Here is a 17,166-nt window from a genome sequence, read left to right on the forward strand (position 1 = left end):
CATCTCCACCTATATTCCCTTTCCTTGTACACAGAAGATCCTCCCCCAACAACCATCAACTACAGAAGCCTTGAGAGGAGCCAACAAAAGAAAACTGAAGATGCCAATGAAGGACACTGCATTCCCTTAATAACACTGTAAGTAATTAAAACCACTCAATGAACCACCACTCTTAATAATAGCTACACACATATCTCTCTTCTATTAGACATCTAATGAGCCTTCATACATACCCATTATCAGGCTAAAAATTATTAAAATTGAAGTATGTTAGAAAAGATAGTTTTTTTAGGTCCTTGTGCAGTATAGAACATTGTTAATTTTTTTTAATCTATGCTTCATAATTTTTTCATTTATAAAAAAGTAAAAATATTAAGAGAAATATTTTCATTCTCATTTGTGAAATCAAATATTGTGATTGTTGTTCTAAAATGAATCAATATCTACATATTCATCTTAATGTACAATGAGAACCATTTATTTATTTATCTTGAGGTTGATAGAAGAAATTGCGTCCCTTTCCAACACAATTATAATCTCTTTAAGGTATTTGGAAATACCATCACTCTTACATAATTGAATGAATGAATGTTTTAAACAACGTAGAGAGGTCAAACAACTTATAAGACCCACAGATAGCTAACAAAGCAAAGCAAAACATATAGATTCCAAAATATTGTCCTTACTAAACTTGCTTTTCATTCTGCATCTTGGATCTTCTATCTTCTAAAAGAAAATACTGAAACAAATTAACGCAAGTAATTCCATATCGATCTTCCACTACCTAAATTTCTAGTCTTGAAATTCCATCTTGTTTTGAAACATCCAAAAAATCAACACTAACATCATTAGTTTTTCTCTTACATAATTATTAGTGTGGTTTTCATGAGATGACGCACTATGGTAGGCCAGACGTAGATATCGTTTTCGTCGTACCCATCACTTCCCCGATTCACCGTCCTATCTTAAACCTTAGCATAACTGCAGATAATATCGCATGATTGAATAGGTAAGACAAACAGCGAGGCAATTTCGTACATATCAGATAATCTCAGCCTGTCTTAAAATCGGATACTGATTCAAGTGTTTAATTGAATTGTGTTTTTGTTTGCGCTTTGCATTTCCTGTCATGGGAAAAATGGAGGTGACCATGGAAGTGGGAATGGATGGCGTTGCCCTTATCACGATTACTAATCCCCCTGTCAATGCTCTCGCCAAGCCGAGTAAGGATTATAAACTATTAATAACTTACACGAGTTTTTTTTGACGATTTAAGGTTCTGTCTTCCATGAAATTGTAGGGCAAACATTGAAAGTCTTTATTTCCCCTAGTTTTTTTTTTTACCGTGATTGTTTAAATCAGTAAGTGTTTCGAAAGGTTAGGGCAAGTGCTGTCCATTTGGGTTTGGCAGCAGCAGTCTCCATTCTATGAAATGTTGGCTGATTCTTGTATGTAGCGAAAAGGGAACCACTAAATTAAGATACGGGTTGCGTCTGATTTAGCGAAATTCATTGCTGGCCGGTTTCCTGTTTCTATGCAGTGATTTTGACTGTACCATGATTTCTTACGAAACCTAACATTCAGAACAGTGGAATTTCAAAAGTATAGCAAAGGATCACACATAACTCTTTTCTTTATCAGTGTAAAACTTTGGGCTAATCAACCTAAACTTACACGTTTCTGGGCAACCTGTTTGCTAATATAATAGTTATTTACTAAATCCAAAATTCAGATTGGTCATTTACCAAAACTATATATAAATTTCTTGATGATTGTGTGCAATTTTTTATCATCAACGTTTTGAATCACACTCCGTGATTCAAGAGTTCAAAGGAGATTCATTGTGATTCATCTTTCATCTCCTTTGAACTCTTCTCTCATGCTGATGATGAATCACAGTGTGATTTGAAACGTTGATAACAAAAAATTGCACACAATCTAATCCAGAAGCATCAAGAAATTTATAGCATGGATTGTGGAAATCTGATAGCTTTAAACAAATTTATCTTATAGATTTATGCATGGATACAACTGTGCACTGGTTTATATTCCAAACTTTTCATCTCTTTTTGAAACCTCTCTTCAGGGAATTAATAGATGAAATACATGTTTTATGGATTGCTTTTATGTTCCTTAGAGACATGATTTAATGGGTTGAAGTTGGCCACATGCATAAATAATGTTTTTTAGAATTTTTTTTAAATTTGTTGTTTAAGGTCATGCATAAGAGGCCTCCAAGAGTTGTAAATAATCCATCCCAATTAATTTTTTATCATCTTAGTGTAAATGCCATGTTTGTTGCAAAAGAATGTTCTGCCAAGGCTGATTTTTTGATCCTATCATACTCTACACCCAGATTGTGTTCCTTGTTTTTTTTTCCGGTAATATGATGATTAACTAATAATTATTAAACCCAAAATTCAGATTTGTCCGGGTACAGAGTCTCTGGAAAGTGTGATTTTAAGGAAATATTCTCTTATTAGCGTTAAAATTTGGCAAATCAACTTAAAACTTATTTGTTATATGTATTCGTTTAGCTACCATGATGATTAGGTAATTAAACCAAAATTCAGACTGGTCAGCTGAATTGATGATTTTTTCATCAATTACTTCACAGTTTTTCCTGACTATGGCTTGACAGTAAGCAGCTATCTTACGCATTGGTAGGTTGACAGGTTTGAATTATAAGGTGACTACTCAATAGCTGTTTTACCTAGGGGATGTATGTAACCGTGCATTCCCTGAAAATAATAAAAATCTCGAGTGGCCAGATTCCAAATTTATAGAAAAGGGTCTCAGGAAGGGGTGATGGTAATGAACTCTTTTCTTATCAGCGTAAGAGTCTGGCAAATAAAAAAATTCAGATTCATCGGACTCCAAAACTAGAAAAAGGGTCTTAGTTAGGAATAAGTTTATGGAACCATTTTCCTAATTGTAAAAATCTGCCAAATCAAGCCAAAGTTTAAAATACATAACATCATAACATCAAGCTGTGGCAAAGTGTAAATAAAATACATGAATGCCAAGTTTAGAAATAGTGGAAAGATGGTATTCAATATTTGTATATACCACAGTATAAGTCTATATACTTTCTAATTGATGGCAGAGTAATTGATGACAGATACTCTTCTGAAGCAGTACAATCTTATGTATATAGGGTACCGGTACAAAGCAGTCAGTGCAACCCCCAAAACTTGTAAATGCAGGTAAAGGGGTGTAGCTGTGTTTATTAACATACAATTGTATCAAATTCTATACGTGTATTAAAAAATCAGCACTGATAATGAACATATGAAGTACAAAAGAATACATAATAATAAACATCAAATAAAAAGCCTGTCATGGCTTGAACTGTAAATTTATCAGTTTCAGAACTCCAAACTTATATTACAATACTAAATATATCAGAAATAAAATATACACCTTGTATTACATCATTCTCAGGATTCTGCATTTGCTGATCCTTTTGCATGTGAACCTTGCTAACTTGTGTGGAGCTTTTCAGTGAAAAAAACTGCCATGATTCTTCCAGAGGAACTCGTCACGTGGCTTTTCTGTTCTAGAGACCCAGTGCAAAGCTGAACCCTATCACTTTTTCCTTGTGGAGCAATCAGATTGTTTATGCCCCAAACAATTGCAGCAGAAGCACCTGAATGACAACCCTTCGATATCCACATATTGCAGCCATGAACCTACTGCAGAATAACTTTGAATAAAATAGTTAAACAGAAGACAGGCCTAGAGGTCCAAAAACACACTTGTTCTTGCATAGCTCCAGTGAGAGTCATCAATGCCAAGATCCAATTTGATAAAATTGCAGCCATGAACCTACTGCAGAATAAATTTGAATAGAATAGTTAAACAGAAGACAGGCCTAGAGAGGTCCAAAAACACATGTTCTTGCATAGCTCCAACGAGAGTCATCAATGTCAAGATCCAATTTGATAAAAGTCCTGATTTGATTTAGAATTAAAAATATCTCTTCCTCTGATCTACAGGCCAAAGTGAGGTATTAAAGGCGTAGTCAAAGGGATAGTACAAGGAGAACTACCAGCTTGAGGTTAAAAAAGTGCTACCAAGTACCAAGGGCTGATGAAAAACCCTATTCTGCCATAAAACCAAGCCCCTTGGTCACAGATGCATTTCTTATCTGTAGCCGTTTTGAACTGTAATAGGAAGAAACTGTTCAAAAGAGGAGACAGGGAGGGAAGATGGATATCATGCCATGATTCTGACATCCTTTTGCTGAAAGCCTGTTCCTTAACAATTATACCTACAAATCTTTAACCTAAAACCATAGAAATCTTCTGTCCTGATAAAGCTTCAATACTTTCAGCATACAGACTCAGCTATAAAGTTGAAAGCTCCGGAGGCACACGGATATCTTCCAAAGCCACCATCTGAGCTTTACTTGTAATAGCATTTGGGTAGGGTGAAGCTATTTCCTGCATACTATATACCTCGTTTGTTGAATCTCTCCCTTGATTAGGCAGAACTCCCTTTTCAGCAGGTGTTTTTTTCCCTTGAAGCTGCAAACTGCCCTTTGTAAAAAGAGTTGCATGTATGATATGGGTTTCCAACATTTCTGCAACCTCTCAGGATCTCACAAGCAGAAGAGAGGGCTAAGTATTAGCCAGTGTAGCAGAACAATTTTGTAGATTCTCAGGCAGCAGTTGATCCTTCTTCTTTCGTTCCTCATGAGATCTACTAGCGATGCTTGAAGATGAGCCCTCCAACAAATGAATCAAGACCTCATGCTCAGCTATGCCCAAAAAGGCATTATAGTACAATCATCCTCATCCTCCTCATCCTTCTTCCCCTTGCTCATCCAGTTTCAAAATATCTGTCCAAGCCATTATCATGCTCTTCTTCTCACTTATTGTTGCCATAGAAATCTTTTATGAATATATTTAAAATGTTATGCTGAATTTCCTCCTACGAAATGGTTGATTTATTGCCAATTTTATTCTCTTTACTTGTGAAAGGAAGCAAAGTACATGGAAATGTTTCCTAAACTAATCCTAGAGGAGAGTAATATGCAGATTTTAGATCTTTACAATTGCAGAAATGAGAACTTTTGATCTGGAAGGCCATTTGGACCCTTTTTAGAGCTCGAAAACATGCACACGATAGGCATCCCTGGAAGTGATTCTGAACAACTTGGAAATTTTATTTTGGCTAAAAATTAACTCCACAATCCAGAAATTGAGTTTTTCAATTCCGTAATCTGAAAACTGTCAATCTTACTAAATAAAGAGAAAAATATTTCTTGGCTTTCACTTGTTATATCAAGAAATGAAATTGGAGATTATATTTAAGTGAGAGCAATGACCAATCAATTCTCAGATAATCATAACTTAAGACAGCTAATTAATTAACTCCCTCTTATTATTATTTTTTTTAAAGCACAATGTCATGTTTTAATGTTGTGTAGTTATTTTGTTATGTCAATGTACTATTTTACTATAAGAACATAATTTATGACCGTTTTAGTAACTATTCTAACATTGCTATGTGCTTGTGATTCGTTTATCTTGTTTCCTTCCAGTCCTTGGTGCACTTGGGGAAAAGTATGACGAGGCAATGAGAAGAAATGATGTGAGGGCAATTGTTGTTACTGGTATGTATGCCCTTACAATGTAAACATCATTTTCATTTTCAAGGATTTTTGAGTTTCATAATTACACCCTGACATACATAAATAGAAACATTAAAAAAATGACCATGTTTTTTCATCCCCTAGGGCAGGGAGGCAAATTCTCAGGTGGCTTTGATATCAGTGCTCTCCAGGATTGTCAGAAGACTGGTAAGCGTCCTGAAGGATTATTACTGAAATTTATTTGATCTATTGTTTCATATAATTTCATAAGTTCTAAATTTTGTCTATGTTCAATTATTTTTAACTGTTTTATAACAGGGGACATATCTAGCCTGGGTCGTGTTTCTGTTGATTTGATGATCAATAAAATTGAAGGTTGGTAATGTGGTATTTAAGTTTTCAATATAATTTTTGTTTCATTGGAAAGCTAAAATTGATATTGCAAGCCTGAAGGAAAATTAGTACTTTGGAAATGTTGTTTTTCAAAATAATGTTAAGTGTACTAGAAAACATGTCCTTTTTCTCTTGTTAGTGTTGTTTCAACTTTCATTGCACGATTAAGGACTTAAAATGTTAGAAAATAATTCTACATGTTTTTTATCGATTTGACTTGTGCCCGATAACACTGATTTTTGTTCTGATATAGATGCTAAGAAGCCCTCTGTTGCTGCTATTCAAGGGCTTGCACTTGGTGGAGGGTTAGAATTAGCAATGGTATGGAGCAATGACTCTCAATTTCTTATTTTATATTTCCAAAGGTTCCTAAGATTGCATTACATGATCTTAGTTTTAAATTTCCAATTCATTCTGTTTGTGAAGTCTTGTCATGCTCGTATTTCAACGTCAAAAGCACAACTTGGGTTGCCAGAGCTCTCTCTTGGAATTATTCCTGGTTTTGGCGGTAAGTATTGACATCTTACTCTTGGTTGTGTCTGGATGTGCCATATGTCATCCTTAATAGTTTGAATTTCAGAATATTATTCAAAAACAAGGTTTGAATCACTTAATTTTTACAGCATTATAGAAAATTATGAGTAACAGCATTATAGAAAATTATGAGTAAGGATTGACAATTTTCTCTCAGATATATTTGGGTGTGCCTTACTTCATTCTTCATTATTTGAAATATTATTTGGGTGTGCCTTACTTCATTCTTCATTATTTGAATATTATTGATTAAAAGAATGATGAAATACTGTAATCGTATAGCATTTTAAAAAATTAGTACTATATTTTAGGAATTTTTAGGTGGTCTGTAAACATGTATTGAAATTTTTAACTTAAGCGTCAATTTACTGTTTGGCCATTTCAAAATGTTTTCTTTATACTTGATAATGAGAATCCAATGCAAGAGAAGCCCATCAGTTTATATGAGGCAGTAAAGTTACCCCTAGCGTTTTTTAGAAGGGCTCTAATATTGTGGTCATAGAACATGGGAAAAACATGTGGGTTTTTAACAGACTCTCCTCTTGCACTGTGCCGTTCTGATCTGAGTTGCCTGGTTTTTTCATTTAACCAGTCAAACTGTAAAAAAATGCTCTCTTTTTTTGAGAAAACACTTTTAAAACTGTGTTATCGGGGCAACCCTTGTCAAATCTGATGCCATTTGACCGTTTCTGCAGCAAACCTTTGGCAGTTTGACCTTTTTTTTTTTGTATTTTGCAAAGATTGTCTGTGCCTAGTGTTCTGTTCTATGGCGATTTAGTTTACTATTGTGGCAGAATGGCAATCTTGGAATATGAAATTGCAGTTTAGTTTTCAATAACATATTTATTCCTTTCCGTTCTTTAGAAAAGAGTGATCAATTAGGTCTCTGGCATTAGGGAAATGCCAAACAACAATAACCTATATATTAAATAATAAACCATAGAAACGGGACTCGGACTCGGCTCGGACTTGGCAAGGCCGACCTGGACTCGGACTCGGGACTCGGAGTCAGACTCGGCTGGACTCGGGAAAGTGAAAAACTCAAGAAATTTAGAGATTTTTAAAGATTTAAAACTTGTTTCATGCACCCTTTATTGAATACACCTTAAAGATACAATAACATCATCAAACTCGGCTCATTTGATTACATACACAAGTATACATCAATCACATAAGCATAAACACAAATTGTAGCTGAAGGAAATAACAAACATAGATATATAAATATTGTCAAATGTATACGATATTACAAAACTCATGGAATAAAAAATCCAGGTCATCATATGATCATCATCAAATGTTCCTTACAAATACCAAAGGTAACAACTACAAGCCTATGGCTCAGAGGAGCCTGCACCCTCCGGCCCCGGCCCCCTGCGGAGGCGTCTAAGGTAGGTCCTAGATGATTCGACAACCATAGCTGCTCCCCGTGACACCATGCCATGCTCACCAACATCAGGAACATCTGTGTCGCTATCTGCCTCTGAATCTCCTGTCTCTGCTCGTGCTCTCCGCTCCTCCTCTGCCATGGCTACAGTCTCAGCCTCTATATCTACCTGGTCGATCCAATTAGCGTTAGACTTGGAAGTTAAATTTTCCCTACTTCTATCGACACAGTTTCCCCCCATATTTTTTGAAGGGGGTTTGGGGCCAGCGCCCCCATGGTGGGGTCATTTTATTTTTCTATTGGCTGACATGTTGTAACCCTGATTTTTCTCATTCTCAGACGGAGGTTGTAGTGAACAAAGACGAGATCATTCATTTAAAAAAAACTTTTTAAAATGTTTTTTTTTGTCATTTTATTTAACTCAGCCGGCGGCCGAGTTTCAAGCACTGGACTCGCCGAGTTTGGCGATTTTAGGCCAAACTCGCCAACTCGGTGAGTCTGGCGAGTTCACCCCCTGGACTCGGACGAGTCCGAGCTCGCCAGACTCGCGGGGCATAAATCGTACTCGGACTTGCCGAGTCTTGGGTGATTTAAACATTTGCAGTTTTTTTTTCCTGTGCTTTAATTTGTATTTTGGTGTTTTTTAATTTACTGTGTTTTTCCTGTTTTAAACTTGTGTAATTGAATTCCATTTATACTTTAGGTTTGTCATGCCATTGCCATGTACATATGATGCAACCATGCTGTAAACAGATTTTGAAATTTGCAACTCAAGTATCAATCTACTGTTTGGCTATATTAAAATGTTTTCTGTGTATCTGATAATAAGAATCCAGTGCAATAGAAACCTAACGATTGATATGAGGTATAAAAAGTTAGCATGTTTTGAAAGGAAATTAACTTGTATTATATGACATGTTGCATGTACATGTAATATTACACACAAGTTACAACAGTTTGATTGGCATGCTGGAGCTTATCTGTTTAAGATTAGACATGCTGAAGGCCATCCTTTGCTATGATTTTGTTTTTGTGGCTTGTAGACTAAAAGAGCATATATAAAATTCTACTTTGAACCATTTAGTATGACACTTGCCTTACATTTCTTAGTGTTTTCAATTTCTTTAAATTGGATTCAACTAACTGAATTTTCTTTTTCTAAAAGGCACCCAGCGTCTACCTCGTCTTGTAGGGGTTCGAAAGGCAGTTGAAATGATGCTTGTAAGTTAATATTTCATTTGTTAATTGGGTGCAAAATTGTTTCTTGAAGCTTCTTTTATGTCTTGCTGAGTATATACTATATTTCAATTCTTGTACACCAAACATCTTTTTCTTTTTAATTCTTTCTGTCATGTTTATGATTATTCTACTGGATAAGTTTGGAACAATTTAAAAGTGGAATTCTGCCTAGTAGTACATTTTTCTTTTTCTGAAAATTAATGAAGTGGTTAATTGGAGAATGGTTTTTGCTACAAGCAGTTGTCAAAATCAATATCATCAGATGAGGGGAATAAACTTGGACTCATTGATGCAATTGTGTCTCCTGGAGAATTAATAACTAGAGCAAGAACATGGGCTTTAGAAATTGCAGAAGGACGTAAACCCTGGATAAAAAGTCTTGAGAGGACTGATAAACTAGAGTCACTTGGAGAAGCTCGTGGAATTTTGAGATTGGCAAGAGCTCAGGCAAAGAGGACTTCCCCAAATCTGCCACACCCCCAGCTATGTCTAGATGTTATTGAGGAGGGTATTGTTTCAGGAGGTTTTGCAGGAGTTCTTAAGGTATGCATTTAGTTTGTAATACAAAAGATCAAGCTGTGATAATTAAAATAATCGTATGAACTTGTCTTCTTTAATCAGTTGATTCTATACTGATTTGAATTATGCTCCTTTCAGAATGTCTTGAATCTTCTAAAGATATAGTATTATAACAATCAAATGTTTATTTTATTATTGAGCCATTTAAGGCCATGCGTCTAAGGCTTGTTGTTATGTATCTGTTGAAAATTTGGTAAAAGACATTTATTTCTCAACAGTACAGGGCAATTACTAGGAGCTACTTTTTATTCCGAGTTTGAATTCTCTTTGGATTAATTCTTGAATTTTTTAGTGAAAATCTTTTTATTTTAGAGGTTTTTAATTTCAATTTATGTTTTATAAAGCCTAGGCAGTTTCTCATTATCATATTCCTCATTGCTCACAAATAACTTTGCCATATTAGTGATTTCTATTGCAGGAAGAAGTGGGCTTTTTTGATATTATTCTCTCAGATACTGCTAAAGGCCTTGTACATTTTTTCTTTAGCCAACGAGCAACTTCTAGGGTGACTGCATTTCATCCTCTGATATAGTTTCTTCTATTTTATTGATAAGCATTTTCAATAGAATGCAATAAAAATATTTACTCTGTACAATTGCAAATTTGCAGGTACCTGGAGTGACCGACTTGGGGTTAAAACCAAGGGAAATTAAAAAAGTAGCTGTTATTGGTGGAGGCTTAATGGGTTCAGGCATAGCTACAGCTCTTATTCTTAGCAATATTCCTGTGATTCTGAAGGAAGTAAATGCCAGTTTTCTTCAGCAAGGTCTTAATAGAATTTCAGGTATACTTGTTTTGGACACTGGTTTCTAAGTTGTCACTTTTGAACCCTTTGTTTTTGGTATTGCATTTTTTTATTTCCTCTGCAAAAGTATATTTGGGTTTATTAATCCTTAGTTTCTGTTTTATTTCCTACATTTTCAAGGTGTTCATGTCGTTCCTACTATCTAAAAGCTGATAACAATTTTTTTCCCTTACAGCAAATTTAAAGAGTCGTGTAAAGAAAGGAGTCATGTCAGAAGAAAAATTCAACAAAAGCATGTCTCTAGTAACAGGGGTGGTAGATTACGCAAATTTTAAAGATGTTGATATGGTGATAGAGGTTTGTACAAACTATTTTGGCTGATTTTACGTAATAAATGTTTACAGAATAAATATTTCTAATAGATTCATTGTTCAGCAATCAAATTTTCTGATTGTTTGTTTTATATTATAAATATTTATGGAATAAATGTTTCTAATAGATTCATTGGTCAGGAAACAAATTTTCTAGTGGTTCCTTTCGCTATTTTGCTTCATTTTATGTTATAAAAGTTTAGAGAAAAAATCTAATAGATTTGTTGGTCGGCAATCAAATTTCTGATGGTTGCTCTTCCTTTGCAAAGGCTGTAATAGAGAAAATTCCGTTGAAGCAAGAAATATTTAGTGACTTGGAAAGAATTTGTCGTCCTCATTGTGTCTTGGCCACAAATACATCTACAATTGATCTCAATATCATTGGAGCAAAGACTCAAGCACAAGACCGTATAATAGGGGCACACTTTTTCAGGTGATTGTGAGAGTATTCATCTACTTGTTCATTTTTCTATTTGCAGTAGCAATGTATGCTGAGAACTGAACAGCCTTGTTTTGGTTGCTTCTTCTTTTCAAATTATAGTGTATAGTGCATTTTTAATTTTCTATAGTACTCTTTTTTGAGCAGTCCAGCACACGTGATGCAACTCCTTGAAATTATTCGAACAGAGAAAACATCACCTCAATATGTTGTTGACCTTATGAATCTTGGAAAGATTATAAAGAAAATACCTGTCGTGGTGGGGAATTGTACTGGTTTTGCTGTTAATCGAATGCTCTTCCCATACACTCAAGGGGCACATTTGTTGGCAAATCTAGGTGTTGATATTTACAGAATTGACAGAGTTATAAAAACTTTTGGAATGCCGATGGGTCCATTCAGGTAAATGTGCTTGTCTTTGTCAATCCAACGAGTGTATGTCAAAATAAAAAATGGTAATAAAGATAATGTAGGTCTAACATTTCCAGTCAAAACAACTTTGCTTTCATGGGAGAGCTATAATTATGTTTATTTACATGCAGATTGGCAGATCTTGTTGGATATGGAGTATCTACGGAGGTTGCGAAAATGTTTATTTCAGACTTTCCAGATCGTACCTTCAAGTCACCTATAACACAGCTAATGATACAAAACAAACGCGATGGTATATGATATCATTCAATTTTTGGTTAAATGTACATAGGCCTTAATATGAACTCAAAATTTTTAGTTTGTTTGATCCCTTGCACGTGCAATCACAAACAAGCACAGCTTTGTTTTTGTCGTGGTGTTATTTTTTCTTTTGATCACTAACGCATAATGCTAGTATATTACAGGAGAAAAGAATGGTAAAGGCTTCTATTTATATGATGAGAAGAGGAATGCTCGTCCAGATCCCATGGTCAAGGAAATTATTGAACGGTCGATAAAAATTACAAATATAATGCCTGGTGGAAAGGTCTGCTCGTTATTCTTCTATTACTTTCAGCTAATGTTTTATTTGGTTTCACCTATTTTCTTTTCTTCCCTAGAATCATTACTCAATTACCTTAGGTTCATTCGTTTTCAAAATTATTATAGTTCTTTGGGGGTGTGTTGACCTTGCACCTTTGTTTAAGGAAATATTAAATTCTTTACACTTCTTTTTTGTTGGAGACGTATACACATGCACACACACATAGAGAGAGGAAAGGGCGAGTAAGGGATGATTATATTCTGATTTGTAACCTCTTTTAACATTTGTAGCCTATTGTACTTACCGATGAGGAAATACTTGGGATGATTTTCTTCCCATTTGTGAATGAGTCATGCCGTGTCCTTGATGAAGGAATAGCCATTAAAGCATCAGATCTTGATATCTCTTCTATTCTTGGTCTAGGTTTCCCAGCATACAGGTTTGAAATAATTTTTGTTCGTTTAAATCAATGTCATTATTATTCTTTGGGCAGATTCTTCTATATCATTGCTCTACTATTAAATATATTTTCATTATTACTGGTCTTGATTTGTTTGTTGTAGAGGTGGGATAATGTTTTGGGCTGATTCTGTTGGTGCGGGGCACGTATACTCAAGTCTCCAGAAGTGGTCTGAATCATTTGGTAGTTTTTACAAGCCATGTGAATTTTTGGAAGAACGAGCTACAAAAGGCATTCCTTTGGTAAGCTTGATTCTTCGTTTCTCTTTTTTCAATGCCTTTTTCATTTCCTTTTTTTTTCCAAAAAATAAATTGTTTCTGACTGCTAGTTCTTGCAATGCAGAGTGCACCAGTTGCTGCCAAAAATTCAAGGGCACGCCTTTAATATGGATGAAGTTCAATGGGTCTGATTTTCATGACACAATTGTGATAGAAGCAATTGTGGAGTTTTGAAGGATCATCTTTTATTCTGAAATATAGTCCTCACTAAAATAATGTCAGTCTCTTTGTGTTAGGCATATAAGCTTAATTTATGTCATGGCTGTTTGAGGATTTTGACCCGAACTACATACTGAGCTAGCTTGGACCAGCTCTGCATTCAATCAAGTGTTTTGCAGCTCACGTTTAATTGAAGTAATAAAAACTGGAAAAACGTGGATTACTATGAAAATGGACATATTTTATCTTGATTTGTGTTTGGATTATGTTCTACTGTTTGTTGACCATCGGTAGTCACAGGTCTCTACCAATATGTTAAATTTTCCCATGTATTGTAAATGTTTCAGTTCTCTAGGGCTTGCTTGTATTATAGGAATGCCTTTCACAGGATGAGTTTCTGTGAAATTGTAGAGCCATTTTCATTACACTCAAAAAACTCTACAATGCCAATGTTTTTGGTTGGGAATTTCAATATAGTAACTTAAAAAATCAGTTTTCTGATCTTATTAGTACGACTTATGGTGATTTGCAATGTTCTCCACGGATGGATCCCCTACATGTTTCTGCCATTTCTTGAAAGAGGATGTCTTGGGTATGGGGAGAGAGGGCTGAGATGATAAAATTATTTTAGTAGGACCTTGTATCAATTGTATTTTGTACACCACAAGGTTAAAGATCTTTAGGTAGAACAACATTTTTATCATTTGAGGTGATGCAGTGGAGTCAACGGGGAAATGGAAAGTTGTAGGTACATCATTACTGAATGCAATCATAGATATGTTCGATGTGCAAGCAAGAGAGAGGTTCTAGACTAAATTATTGCCAATTTCTAATTTGGTACTGACATTCTTTTCCAAACAAATTTGCTACGTAAGATGAAGAAGAACTTGAAGTGGAAGTGTAGAACTCAATGCTATGATAAATTACTGTTTCTTATGTTAAATATATAGGTATCTTTTGATAGACATTTAAACAAAAATGTCTTTTACACTTTTCATTAATTTGAAGAAAAAGAATGAACCTAGACTTGAACCATAACTCTAAATAAATTGACACAATGGAGATTTGTAGCATCCACCTAGGATGTTGACTCTTTCTACTTTTGATGAGTAAAACAATTGTACAACTCATGCATGGATTTATAAGTTGGACACTTATTGTTGAAACTCATGCATGGATTTATAAGTTGGACACTTATTGTTGAAACCCATGTTTGAGGAGGAAGCCATTCTTTCTACTTTTGATGAGTAAAACAATTGTACAACTCATGCATGGATTTATAAGTTGGACACTTATTGTTGAAACCCATGTTTGAGGAGGAAGCCATTGAGTTTGCCAATATTCATCTTGAAGACATTGCAGATGAGTGGTGATACTATGGGTTGGCCACTTAGGGTCATAGTCTTGTTAATATTTATGATGAATTGAATAGGAGATCAATTGAGTGGTTTGATTAAAATACCTTGAAATCCATTTTTGGGAGTTAGCTTAGATTAGCTAGAATAATATTACGTCCTTAAATTTCAAAAGTTTGTGATGGTTCCTATTGTCTCTAGAAAGAGACTAATTATGTTGTTCAAAGAAGTTCTATTCAAGCTCCTCAAGATTGAGTGAATACTTCCAATCCTCCATCATTGTAGGAGACAATTAAGAGATCTTTGGCATTAGAGACTATGGTCCATAACGGTAAATTTTAGACAAAGACTTGTCTCTTAAATACTTCTTTTTATAAAGAATTCAAGTAGCCAAAGATTCTTCTTTATAGATAAGAGGAAGAGGCCAAGTATGAGTTGAGATAGATTTTTTTTGCTTCTCTTGTAAGGAACCATGGATGTCGAGACACATGTCTCACTCCTAGCCAAATGCATTACATTGAAATTGTTTCAGATGAATCTAGAGCAGATGAACTCGAGTAAGAAAATAGAAAGATAAACTTGAATATGGAAGTTATGATGAGATATTTTTAGGAGCTACTTTTGCTACTCTATCTAGTACTCCTAAATATAACCCTCTAAGAGTTTGTGAAGTTCTAAGCTATAAACAAATGATCATAATGCTAGTTGACGTTGGAACAATCCATAAATTTATTGATGAAGATTGGTCGTTAAAAAAGGTCTCGAGACATAAAAATATAAAGGGTTTAATATGATTGTTGATGTATTTGTCATGCTTTGTATGAAGAAAATTTTCTAATTAAACTCTTTCTTAGACAATCACAAAGATGACTTTTGTGTTGTTGGCATATGAGATATTCATGCAATATTTGGGATATAGTGGTTACATTCCCTTGGTAAATAAATAAAAAAATAAATCATGAAACTTAAGCTCCATGTTAATGGGAAGAAGGTGGTGCTCTAAAGATTGTCAAATGGAGTTCTTAGAATTGTTTATGGCCAAAAGATAGAGATAAATTTATGCCATGGTTAGGTTGTTTGGGTAGTTTAATGTTTGATAACTCCCATCACTTTTTTAGATGACAAGAAGGTTTATCGTATTGATATTAAGTCCCTTCTAGATAAAAAATAACAAAGTTTCTAGTAATATACCTCTAGGAAGCCCACTTGGTAGAGGTTTTGAGTGTCATAGAGTTGGAAGCAACCAGAGCATTCTTTACTACTTATTTCTAACCCATAATGTATAATGAAGAAATAAAGAAATCTACTAAGGAGCTTTTGTACATGGGTCACATTAGATGTTTTTCAAGTCTATGTTCTTTATCTGTGGTCTTGGTGAAGAAGAATGATAAAACCATGAGGATATGCATAGATTGTGGAGCATTGAACAAAAAAACCTTAGATTAGGATATCATCAAAACAATGTTTGAGATGAAGATATTCATAAGACAATTTTCAAGTGTCACCTTGGACAAAAGTTTTTAGTCATGTCGTTTGGATTGACTAATTCTCTTGCTAACTTTCAATTTTGCAGGAAGTAAGTGTTCAATAAGCAATTGCAAAGTTTGTTTGTGGTTTTCTTTGATGAAATCCTTATTTATAATAAGACTTGGGAGGAGCATTTAAATTTTTTGGATGAAGTTTTGGGCATCTTGAGAGCACAAGTATTTTTTGTGTAGTGTGAATTTTCTTGACCAAGATTTTGTTTTTCATATTATTGGTCTCGAGGGAGTCCATGTTGATCAAGAGAAAATATAATCTATCTTGGATTGGTCTCCAAAGAATTTAACATAACTATGAGGATTATTTGGAATCCACAATTTATTCAAAAGCTTTTTTAGGGGATTCTCACAATTGGGGGAACCTTTAGTATTGACAAATAGACGTAGGCCATCTTGTATGAAATAGCCAAATTCAAGCAATATCTAGTGGGTGGTAAATTTGCAATTAAATTAGACTATAATAGTTTGAAGTACTTATTCCCCTAGAAGGTCCTTAATGAAAGATAATAGAAATGGATGAGTAAACTTTAGGCCTATGATTGTTACATTGAATAAATTGAAGGAAATAACATAGTAGCACACACCTTATCAAGGAAGTCCACTCTATGTTCTTCAACTAATATTTTAGTTGATTGGAAAACTCATACCTTAGTATAATATTCTATGAATGCATTTGCTAGTAACATATTAGAAGGTAAGTTGTATGATGATAGATATTAGGTAGAAAAATATATCATACTCTACAAGGATAACATATCTTTTATTCCTAAGTGAAAAATGAAAGATAAAGTCTCAAGTATAGTTCATGATGCACCATTGGAAAAAAATCTGATATGTCAAGAAATACATAAAAATCAAGAAGTTCACATGGAAGGGACTTAAGGATGATGTCCAAAGGCATATTAGAGAGTGTCTAGCCTACCAATATAATAAGTCAGAGAAATTTTCTCCGATGAACCTCTTGCAACCCTTAACCAATATCAAAATAAAAAATGAGAGTACTTCCCATGGATTTCATCACTAGTTTTCCATAGGCATAGGGTAAGGATTGCATTTTTTCTTAGTTGATAGACTCACTGAATACACTCACATCTTTACTACATCTTTAAATTTCAAGGCATCATAAGTGTAA

At 34.5% G+C, this 17,166-nt stretch overlaps 1 protein-coding gene across 1 annotated transcript; it reads left to right on the forward strand.

Annotated features, from left to right (window-relative positions):
- Nucleotides 1-938: 938 nt before the first annotated feature.
- Nucleotides 939-13,389, forward strand: LOC131034059 (peroxisomal fatty acid beta-oxidation multifunctional protein AIM1). Its single transcript, XM_057965406.2, has 18 exons — nt 939-1,223; nt 5,549-5,620; nt 5,744-5,806; nt 5,918-5,974; nt 6,246-6,313; nt 6,419-6,500; nt 9,079-9,134; nt 9,393-9,695; nt 10,150-10,236; nt 10,341-10,515; nt 10,712-10,833; nt 11,117-11,280; nt 11,434-11,688; nt 11,829-11,950; nt 12,123-12,244; nt 12,532-12,680; nt 12,805-12,943; nt 13,044-13,389. Exons 1-18 carry the CDS (start codon nt 1,130-1,132, stop codon nt 13,083-13,085), a joined length of 2,172 nt encoding a protein of 723 aa, XP_057821389.2. The 5' UTR covers nt 939-1,129; the 3' UTR covers nt 13,086-13,389.
- Nucleotides 13,390-17,166: the final 3,777 nt, after the last annotated feature.

This window comes from Cryptomeria japonica, chromosome 2 (genome assembly GCF_030272615.1).
Source record: "Cryptomeria japonica chromosome 2, Sugi_1.0, whole genome shotgun sequence".
Lineage (NCBI taxonomy): Eukaryota > Viridiplantae > Streptophyta > Pinopsida > Cupressales > Cupressaceae > Cryptomeria > Cryptomeria japonica.